This window comes from Pieris napi, chromosome 18, assembly GCF_905475465.1.
Source record: "Pieris napi chromosome 18, ilPieNapi1.2, whole genome shotgun sequence".
NCBI classification, from domain to species: Eukaryota; Metazoa; Arthropoda; class Insecta; order Lepidoptera; family Pieridae; genus Pieris; species Pieris napi.
Genome location: NC_062251.1, coordinates 1265113 through 1277325, shown reverse-complemented (window position 1 = coordinate 1277325; position 12213 = coordinate 1265113). Strand labels below are relative to the sequence as shown.

General features: G+C 35.5%; 1 protein-coding gene across 1 annotated transcript; it reads right to left on the bottom strand.

Moving 5' to 3' along the window:
* Window positions 1–9082: 9082 nt before the first annotated feature.
* Window positions 9083–11390, bottom strand: LOC125058845. Its single transcript, XM_047662992.1, has 2 exons — window positions 11147–11390; window positions 9083–9900 (listed from the first exon to the last, which is right to left on the bottom strand). Exons 1-2 carry the CDS (start codon window positions 11340–11342, stop codon window positions 9083–9085), a joined length of 1014 nt encoding a protein of 337 aa, XP_047518948.1. The 5' UTR covers window positions 11343–11390.
* Between the last annotated feature and the right edge of the window lie 823 nt (window positions 11391–12213).

The window sequence follows — 12213 nt, the reverse complement described above, 5'->3', positions numbered from 1 at the left end:
ACTGCGAATCCATGGGTCCCGGATTCGAGCCCCGGCTGAGACAAACATCGATGTGATGAGCATTTGGTGTTGTTCTTAGTTCTTGGGTGTTTAAATATGTATTTGTATATATCTATCTGTATATGTATGTATATTCGTTGTCAAGTACCCATAACACAAGCTTCACCAACTTAGCATGGGACTAGGTCAATTGGTGTGAATTGTCCTTTAAAAAATATATATATAAACTAGCCGTTTCGCGCCCGCTTTGCTGGACGAATTAAAATAAATTTTATGTTTCATTATTTTATTTTTTTTCATATTTTTATTATTCTTCTTTTTAACTTCCCGCTAAGAAAATTGAAATATTTCGAAAATCGAGTTTTTAACAGATGTTGACGTTTAGAGGTTCTAGGAAGCCTCCCCGAATGTTTCCGCGGTGAAGTCCGTATGGATAAATTTTCATAAAAGTAAAACAACAATAAAAAAATGAAGGAACGTTAGAATTCGAAAATAAAGCCATAAACCATCTAGGAAAAAATTCGCATCGAATGGTGGTAGTTTCATGTCGATATGATCAGTGGTTTAGGCGTGATTGAGCCTCAAACGAAGACCATTTTCATTATATATATATATAGAAGATAATAAATACCTATAGATATTCCAGCGACGACACTCAAACGAAATCTGTTATATTCATCATTCCAGTCTATATTTCCTTTCGAGAAGGCCCCAGAGGTTGACTCTGCTTTCTGCCATCGGAAGAAGCTGGTGCGTCCCAATTTGTCAAGACGACTAGGGAACGGTGTGCTCGTACCAACGTCCCAGAATGCTTCACTCATAGGCACACTTAGAGAGAGAATTAATCTAAAAAAAAAAAAAATATTGGTTGTTTGTAAAGTAGGTTTACGATCGAGATGTTTACGTGATAACGTCTTATTGGTGATATAAGTTTTTGGGAAGTAAGGAATTAATGAAGATAACAATTTTTTCAAATTTTAAATTACATCTATCGTTTTATTCACACTTTTGATGATAAATTTCGGGTGTAAAATGACAAGTTTATATACATTTTTCTTCATACATTCACGGAATGACTGGCAGCGCTCGAGATGAGACGGGAGATCGGTCCGTCTCTCTCTCGTTATACCTGCGATCGCGCTCGTGAGGTTTTGGTGTGACACAAGTTTCTGAACATGTCACCCGACTAAAACGATTTTAAAGACGTTATCATGTCAAAAATATCGGACAACGTCATAAGAAAATACTGATGGAAAAGAAAATTTTAATTTTATTTGTTTGATAGATATTTTGTATGGATATAGAGTAGGTAAATGGAAATCACAATTGAATTGATCAAGTTACATTTATTTGTACGCATAAATACAATTATGTCAATTTTTGTGTGCAAGCGAGAGCGCGGAACGAGTGCTCTCGCTTGCACTTCAAGCCTCAGAGGTAACGCCGCATGAGTCATGTTTTTTCGTGCGTGCAGCCGGCTCCATCGAATTATAAGACGTTGTCACGTCAATAAAGAATGATACTGTCGTTCACTAAAATATATGTAATAATATTAGCAGACCCGCGGCCAAGCGTTGCTGTGGCTAAGGTTTTTGTTATATTACATAGTAGTAAACTATTCAAAGGAAATGGCAGGAGAACAACAGTCATGGGGATCACCATGCTTTTTTGGTGGTTATGCCATTAAATTGTAGCTTATGTGAAACGTTCGTACTTTCAACACAGCGCTATCTGTTAGAATTGTATCAAATAATAAACAAATATTTGCAATAAAATAATATTGCGGGTATAAATTGAGATGTAAGCTATCCTATCTTTTAAGTTAGATCAAACTACACACGGTGTGCAAATTTGATTGAAATCGGTTCGGTAGTTTAGGAGTCCATAGCGGACAAACAACGTGACACGTAATTTATATATATTAAGATATAGCCTTTAAATTCCGAACCTCTGTGATCTTATACATATGAACTTTAATATATTTTCACTCTAGTATATCTCGGAGTTTGATGTGCCTTTTGGCAAAGGTCTCCTCTAACCCTTTCTACCGTTCTCTTCTCGACTCTTCTCCAGGTGAAGCCTACTGCTAGTTTCAGTTGAAGCGAATGAAATGGAGTCAAACCAATTCGACATGGCCCCTACTTCCCTATTAGATTGACAGATCATGAAACAGATATGATAATCTGAGGCCCAGAACTAAAAAGATTGTAGCGCCACTGTTTTTGAAGTTATACTTCTTTAGGCGCGGTATGAAAAATTGATGAGAGTGAAATTTTACGATGAAGTTGCCCACGGAAGATGCTACTGCATTGGACATTATTTAAAAACATCATTCGAATAATAATAGAATTTATGTTACACTTAATGTAAGAGAATAATAATAAATATTTATTTATTTAATTTTTCAAATTTTATAATGACTCCTTTTCCAGTCTTTATTTTGATTATTTAACTGTAATTAATGATTTGCTTGCAATCAAAAACTATTTTTAATAATGCCAAAGAAGTATAACTTCTTACGGGCGTACATAAGAACACGCACCTTTTTTTTTATTGGACAATTAATCAGCGAATAAATCTGTACTATTCCAAATCCGTTCATGTCCATTATACTAATCGAACCATACAGTACATTACATTATTTATTGCCGATACAAGAATTCGTTGGAAAGAACACGTGAAATAGAAAAGAGATGAATTAGATACACAAATGTACCGGCTAATAATATATAAGGCAAATTGTCAATACATAACAAGTTACTTCTTTACAGGTATAACGTCTGTGTGATATGGGATTCACTAGTACAGACACAACACAAATATAGGATATATAAAAATATATATACAATTTATGAAAAAAGATAGTAGAAATATGAAAAAAATATATTGTTCTACTACCTCAAGTCGCACTCTGTTTTGTGAACATTATTGTTCCAAAAAACATTCATGTCTAGGATATTTTATCTCGGAACATGATATGATGTCAAAAGTCCAAATTATTTATTTATAGGTAACACAATGTACACTTATGAACGTCAAGAAAGAAATGTACATTAAATGCTTCTAATTTTGCATTTACTTGCGTAAGAGAAGAACTGGCAATAAACTCTCAGCCACACTTGAATCGCCAAGTATTTTGTTTTACACAACGTTTGTAAGGAGCTGCAACCATTACACTATGTTCCACATGACATCTTAAGTAATAAATAATAACAAAATAAATTAAAAACAAAGACTTGTCCTCTATCAGTAGAAGGCATGGTGAAATAGGAGCACGCACTTACATTCTCGTGAGAACAACACGCAAATACATAGTCGGAATGGGAAATGCGTCGCGATGCGATCCAATCGAATACAAACAATACATACACAAATATAATATACTAGCTGACCGGGCAAACGTCGTTTTGCCATGTATATCATTTATAATAAAAAAATAGGGGTTGATCGTAGAGGGGTGAAAGATAGGGGTTGTATGTATTTTTTAATGGTGTATCATAAAAAAATAAAAACAGAAAAAAATATATAAAAATTTAAAAAAATATTTAGGGGTGGACTACCCTTAACATTTAGGGGGATGAAAATTCTCAGACATACCCAATATGCACACAAAATTTCATGAGAATCGGTCCAGCCGTTTCGGGGGAGTTTAACCACAAACACCGCGACACGAGAATTTTATATATTAGATATATTTCGTAATTAATAAGTAACAACATATGTACTTACAAAATCATATTCACTATCTTTCCAACAACTAAATGGCAACTAACTAAAGTATTTCTTTTTATATAAACTGTCAATAATATTGTTTAAACTTATGTTTACTATACAATACATTCTTTACTCTTCCGCGATAGTTAATAATAATAAAAACTTTATTGATGACAAATAGGTTACTCTGCATCTTCTACCGCATTTACCAAGGAGAGTGTTCAGAGGAGTTGTTCGGATTAATACCTGCAGCTGAGTTTCATCATCGGACGTCGAGGCAGAGTACGAAATTCCACCCGTATCACCTCGACGTCCGCCGTTCCACAACTGAGCGTTTTTCAAGGCAGTTTTTGCCACCACTTTGTGGAACCAGCTGCCCACTGAAGTATTTCCGAACCAATTCGACTTAGGGTCCTTCAAAGAGCGTATCAATTCTTGAAAGGCCGGCAATGCACTCGCGAGACCTCTGGCATTGAGTGTCCATGGGCGGCGGTATCACTTAACATCAGGTGAGCCTCCTTGCATCTATCGCTAGTCACCTACACTAGAGTATTCACTTATTTTTGAAGTGAAACTTCTTTAGGCGCATGAGGGTAAAATTTAGATACGTCACGAAGATGTGCAGCGTTTTGGTCGAAGAAAAGGGAGAGAGCGATTGAGAGAGTGAGAAGGGTGAATTACCTTACAGAAATTCTATTTTTAATTTATGAGTCGACAGCGTGTGACAGGCACAGGAGGCTGATCACCTACTTGCCTATAAGACAAATGATCATGAATGAATCATTTCTTATGTTTTCTGTTTGGTATCACTACATAGTATAAAACAAAGTCGCTTTCTCTGTCCCTATGTCCCTTTGTATGCTTAAATCTTTGAAACTACACAACGGATTTTGATGCGGTTTTTTTTTAATAGATAGATTGATTCAAGAGGAAGGTTTATATGTATAATAACATCCATTAAATAGTGGAGAAGTACTGTTATTTTTGAGGTTTCTAATGTGATGTCGTAAATAATTAAATTTTTTCCGCTTTTGCAAACGCAGGCGACGAGTTTTATCAAAATAATGTACTAAGTATTGTACACATTGAAAAGGTCTACAGAAAAGTAGGTGATGGTATATGTCTATCTCTTATGGATAACCCACAATAACTTTTTTTTGTCATTTACTTTTTACGACAAATAATGGCTAATTTTCGAAGCGATTTTAACCAATACAGCATTAATCCTTAACCAATTAAATACCTTGAATACATTGTTCATTTAATATAGATCTATATGGCCCTTTACAGCATATGATTTAAATGAATATTTCGAAGATATTACAAATTTAAAAATAGCGGGACGCAGCGCGTCGGAGGCCGCGGTTCTCCCTATACTCTATAGCACTTTGAATTTAGTATCAGCATTGCATCCGTGCGAAGCGGGGGCGGGTCGCTAGTGTACCTATATTTTGTTTATCTATCTGTTTTGGCTTGGTATATTGTCTATGTTTTACTTATATAATTTGGATATATTGTGTCAGCGGTAACGTTGCATATAAATTAATAAATTATAATAATAATAAAGCCCGTTTTGGGGGCCTCATAGCCTAGCGGTCTTATTAAGTGGCAGCTAGGCGAGGGGTACCGGGTTCGATTCCCGGTTCGAGGGCAAACTTTAATTTAATTTAAATTTGTTCTCGACCTTTGGGAGGGTTGTGCGGTACCGAGTGCCTAAACCGTACATGGAGGACACGGTCGAATTTCTAAGGACAAGCACGAATTATAAAAAATCCTATACTTGATGCTGGCTAATGCACAAATCGTGCCATAGCCATTAAAAAAAAACCGTTTTATTTCCAAACATGACAAAAGCAAATTATAATACACAGCTTAGATTATTTTAATTTTTTTTCTTTTACTTGTTATCCTGTATCCTAACTTTCTTCAATACCGTCGATACCCTTCACGGGTATGGCTCTGTCTATGGCTCTCTTTCTCCATTCGTTTCCTGCTATCGCTTCTATTTCTTCTATCTCTTTTTTGGGCGACCTCTTCTCCTTCTTCCTCTTGGTCCTTCCCATACTGTTGTCTTTAAGGTCCACCTATTATCTGTGCATATTGCTATATGCCACTTCTGTTTTAGGGAATAATGTAATCTATCAATTTTGTTCTTCGTCTTATTTATTCCATTCCATACTATATAAAATACAAATCAAAAGGTTTTGTTATTATATATGTTACTGTAAAAGTTCGAACTACGGTTAATCTTAAGATTTAAGTGTAAGTCTTAGGATTTACCGACATGAGTTGGTAAATGTAAGTATTTCTGAAAATACGACGATTTTTTCGAGCTTTTACCATTCGAATTCAGTACATGCTAGGTTTTACCGCTGTCACCTGGTAGATGTTGATTTTAGGAATAAAACAATGAGTAATTCTTAATTATTTACTTTAATGTACTATTAGACAAAATATAAATCATATGATAGTAATAAGTACAACTAATACCAACTTATTTAAATTATTTTGAAAAAACACATAACGTATGTCTCTGAATATCTCAGTCTCTATCATATCTATCTAACTGAATCAGTAGTTCTCTATTTGGAATTTAACAACGAAATACAAACATAATGCTTACATAAGCTAGTCTAACTTAATAATTATTTTTGTTTTTCAACATTTACCGTGCCATTAATGTAAATCCTAAGATTTACCAACGGAAAGGTGGTAAGAGTTCAAATCGCAAACCTTTTGGGACATTTACCATTAGGAATTGGTAGATCTTAGGTTTTACTGGAATAACTTAGGATTTACTGTAGTTCGAGCTTTTACAGTAACATATACACTTAATCTACGTCTGTTTTTGCTTTTTCCCTTCGTTTGGGTAAAAGCTGAACTTTCCATTTGAATATGTTCTTAGCATCCATGTTTTTGTGGTCTTCCCACATTTATCTTTGGGAGCGTTCAAGTATTACGTAACGCAATTTTTGGAGATTATTGACCCCCCCCCCCATGTAACTCGCCGTAACGTTTTTAGTACCCAAGTATAGTAAAACGTTTCGTGACCACCTAGTGACTCTTAAGTTACTATTATGTGGTGTAAGTCGAAAAAAATATTTACAATAACGCGTAATTTAATCCCCGCCACGCATCGTAACGCTTTACAAAATGACCAAAATTCGTTACGTAATACTTGAACGCTCCCTTTCCTGAAGGGGCATGCGGGTGACTTCGGTGATCTTTTAACTATACACCTTGCAATATTGCCTATTTCAATGATAAAATAATTAAATATGGATAAAAAGAAAATTAAAACAAATTTAAATTTGGTCCCTGTGGCAGTGTACCTTTAAATTGCATATCCTCGCTGTATTGCGAGACTTATTCGTTCAGGAAAACACCAGCTTTAGCGTCAGTGGTACCATCTGTCAGGCACCAACTTAAATCTTTAATTTTTTTTTTTTAAAGACAATTCACACCAATTGACCTAGTCCCATGCTAAGCTGGTGAAGCTTGTGTTATGGGTACTAGGCAACGGATATACATACATATTATAGATAGACATATAAATACATATTTAAACACCCAAGACCTAAGCACAACACCAAATGCTCATCACATCGATGTTCGCCTCAGCCGGGGATCGAACCCGGGATCCATGGATTCGCAGTCAGGGGTACTAACCACTAGACCAATGAGCCGTCAATTAGCGCCTGTGCACTTGAAACCCACTGCCCAACACTCTACTCCAAAGGGAACAATATCGAAGTTGACTAAACATAAATATTTTTAAGTCAGAAATTGTATTAGTATTGTATAGGAAAACATCTTTTGTATGGCAATCAAAGTTTATAATAATTTACCAATTCAAAGATCTTCCTACTAGAGTTTTAAAAAGTTTGGAAAATCCAAAAGTGCACGCCTCATAGCGGTCATTCACATTTAAAAAAAAATCATTCGTTTACATTTTTTTATTTTTTTTATTTTTACTTCTTACTATGTACTTACTTAATATAATAAAAATATATATAGTGGCGCCATAACTCTAAGGTGAGGAAAAAATATACTAAAATTCGTATTTTAGTTTTTTACAAATTATAATCTAACGACTGTACTTAGAACGGTAATATTAACTAGGAATCAGCCCAGGGTATAACTTTATATAATAAGAAAAAAAGTATTCTGGTACGATACATTTTTCGACAAATTTCTCTGCCACATACATGGATCCATAAACACAGACTGACGGACGTCCAAGAATGATTGATTGTAATGTTATTATTTACTATGTTAAACATATTGTTCATAAAAAATACCATATGTGCTTGATAGATTATTTAACTCGATTTTAGTGCACTCATATTATCCTGTAAGTGTTATATTAGTGAGAAAAAAGTCATTCAAGTTTCGAAAGACTGGGTTTTTTGACATGTCGAGAGTAGAGCACTGCGAGGTGTGCAAATCGACTTAATGTACTTACTAACATAACATTTATGTACTTCATTCTTGCAAATAAATTATTATTACCTAGGTAACACTGAAAATGTTAAACGACTTAATGTAGAACGTTGCCAATACTATTATTGTTTTTCGAAGTAATCTCCGTTCCTCTCTACACATCGTCGCATTTGATGAACCATTCTTCCTTAGGGGTCTCTTCTATGGCATTTTCGTACGCTTTCACCGCATCTTCAGGGCTCGTAAATACCTCGAATTTTCACGTGTAACTAGAGTTTTAGATTTGCCGCCAAATCACAAAAACAAATGACAAATGCAATATACATTAGGTTACCAAAGAGTTCTAAAATTGAAATTCAAAAAAGTTTTCATTAGCTATGTTTCTAACTGGCCAGCCCTGCGATTCTGTAACTCACTTTTCGAACTCACACAGCGGCTTTCGCATCGGCGGTCGCTCTCAAATCAGTCGTGAAGCAGTCATTTTATGATTTGGCATTCTGAAAAGGTTGGAGTTTAACAGAATCGCAAGGCAGTTCTAAACATTTTTAGTGTCACCCACGTATTATCCCATACTCAAACTCAAACTCAAAATATCTTTATTCAAGTGGGTAACCAAGTACACTTTTGAATCGTCAAGTTAATATATCATAAATTTACATTTACTACCAGTTCGCAAGTCAAGGGCGTAGAGCGGGTAAGAAGAACTGGCAAGAAACTTTCCGCCACTCTTTTTAATCGCCAAGTATTATAGTAGTATACTAAACCCGTCCCATTCTCCAAGGGATCAACGACATCCCTTTTACCGCTCTCTATTATAGCAGACGAAATATTGCGTAATGTATCTAATAAGTTCGAGTTTAGAAGTTGTTAGTTGGTGAGGGTTTAAATCAACAATAAAACCTTTTTTAATAATTTATTCAACATCTTAGCCAAGGTGATCAATCCTCACCCACCATGGAGTGTAGATTGAAGGAATTCTGGGAGAATTCCCGTATATGGATCCAAAGTATCCATAGTATATCCCCCACTGGGGATACGCGTATTCATAATACTGATGAGCCTTGAGTTCCGCCACTTGTCTAATAATATGTACATAGTATCTCAAATCAGTGAACGCAAGAATTCTATCCTCATTCACCCGAATCTCGAAGCAACCAAGTCCAAGAATATGCGACCCAAGCAACAGAGGACCACCGTTCTGTACCCCTGAATACCTTAGAACATTCCTGAAACATATGAACTTGCCCCAAAATTTGGGTATATATTTTGAGCAGTCAACAATATCCTCTTCTTTGGGTGTCGCGAAGTAGATTTTGTAGTTCTCCCGGACGTGTTCCATATACTCGTAGCCGGATCCAGCAAACAGAAGCTTATCTTCATTATCAGTCTTTGTGTTAATTATCGTCCAGTGAGGGTAGATCAGCCAGGTCTGGTACGGGTACTGCTCAGTGTTGGACGGCTTCCAGAACACGAACATCTGATCCCGGGTGAAGATTATCGCCACATCGTGTCGCGGGTTGTGTTCTCCCTTCGGCCCATGCTGGTGTTCTGGGTTGGCACTGGGGCTGAACAAACGCCAGACCCGCCAGACTCGGTAACGATAGGGCGTGTTGTACAGCCCCGATCTGCCCAAAGCCCAGATACGAAGATCCGTCTGCCGGTGGATGTGAGGCGTCAGGAAGTTGGCAGATGTCAGCAATATTCGATTGTTCAGGATTGCAGCAGTTGAGAGTGGGATCATGTCTGAAAATTGAGCTTCATTGGAGTCACGCAATTGGGTTTTTGAAAAAAAAAAAATTTTTTGTGATCTTATATAAGTTTTATAACAAAACTATTTTTTTCATTTTTTTTTTTCGCAATAATTGACGACTCATTGGTCTAGTGGTTAGTACTGACTGCGAAACCATGGGTCCCGGGTTCGAACCCCGGCTGAGACGAACATCGACGTGATGTGCATTTGGTGTTGTGCTTAGGTCTTGGGTGTTTAAATATGTATTTATATGTCTATCTATAATATGTATGTATATCCGTTGCCTTGTACCCATAACACAAGCTTAACCAGCTTAGCATGGGACTAGGTCAATTGGTGTGAATTGTCTAAAAAAAAAAAAAAAAATTCAAAAGTTATTTCAAAATAAAAATTAATTTTTGAGTCCAGCAGTACCGAAAACACGCCGGACAAACCCGAGCGCGTGACGTCATAATGTTAGATTTCACTCATTGCAGTTGATAGAAAAATAATAAATACAGTGTTTTGATCTATTTAATCTTGCTAATTAATATAAATATTTAACATATTAAATATACTATATATATATATTAATAGCCTTAAACGCTGTACTGTTAAATTGCTTTAACATTATGACATCTCAACATGGTGATCGATCATTCATGGCGCGTTTATAGTCACGTGATTTTTATTTAAATTTCATGAATTTTTAATTGTTTATAATTAATTGAAAAATTTTATTTTTTAGTTTTTTGCATTAAACATCAATATTATTAACAATAAAGTTTTAAAATACATTAAAAACATCAATATTTTTTTTTTTCAAAAACCCAATTGTGATCACCTAGTGTAGTGTAGTGTAGTAGAAACCCGTTTTCCGTTGTCACGACATAACATGAAAACGGTTTGACCGATTTGTCTGATTTTTTTATATAATATACCTTGAAGTACGAGGATGGTTCTTATGGAGAGAAAAATTTAAAATTGAGTGAAAAAGTCTAAAAACAACACTTTTCTATATTCCCATACAAAATATTCGTAATAATATTTAAAGGCAATTTGAACTTTAATACCATATCATAAAGTTCAAGTGTTAGTGGTGGGGTTCCGGGAAGGTATTTTTTGACATAATGTATTTGTTGTATTATCAACTTTCTTTTTTTTATCTTACTAGCTAGACCCGAATAGCAGAATAAGTATTAAACAAAAATAAAGAATCGACTGTTAGGCGGTACGATGTTCGCCAGGCCAGCTAGTTACCAATAGAAATCCCAGCTACGACCCTCAGCCTGAATCTATTATATTCTTCGTTCCAGTCCAGAACTGGCTTCGAGAACGCCATATAGGTTGACTCCGCTTTCTGCCATCGGAAGAAGCTGGTGCGCCCCAATTTGTCAAGACGTGTAGGGTATGGTGTGCTGGTGCCAACGTCCCAGAAAGCGTGACCGCCATTCATATGTAGCGATAGAACCAACAAGAGTAGTGAAGAACTTCGTTGTTGGGCGTAACTATTAAAAAAAAAAAAGGGTGGGTGTAGGGTGTGTACTTATGTATGCGCGTTAGAAGTTATACTTCTTTGGCTTTCTTTATTTTTTTAAAATATTAAATAATTAATAATAAATATTTATTTTAATAATTTTATAATATTTAATATTTAGTGCATTATTCAATTATTAATTAATATTAATAATTATTATTATTTATTCTTTTATTATATTATTCATTTTTTAAAAGGTACTACAAAGGTCAATATGGTCATTCAAAATTCTTGGCATAGCTGCTAACTTCACGCATATTCTATTTCTTTTTACTTGTAGATTGTCTTATTCCCATCTCGCTCGCGCACGCTCGGCGCCCGGCTGGTTTAAAAAGAATTCGATAGTGGGCAACTTCATACTGATAATTTTGTGTCACGGTGCGCGCGCATCGTAAAATTTCACTCTCATCAATTTTTCATAACGCGCCTAAAGAAGTATAACTTCAAAAACACAAAAGTACTAAGCCAATACGATAATGTCGAAATTAAATATATAACACTAGCTGGTGCCCGCAACTTGCACATGATTAAAATAGTATTTGTTCAAATTATGTAACGTGAAAGACATTTTATCTACTTTAAATAACAGAACCGACATGTCTTAGACCCAAAAGTCGACGGCGTGTGTCAGGCACTGAAAGCTGATCACCTACTTGCCTATTAGATTTAAAAGTGATCATGAAACAGATTCAGAAATGAGGCCAAGACCTAAAGAGGTTGTAGCGCCACTGATTTATTATTTTTTTATCCCCAAGACAAGTAATGTTAGGTAAGGGATAGAAGGTAACAT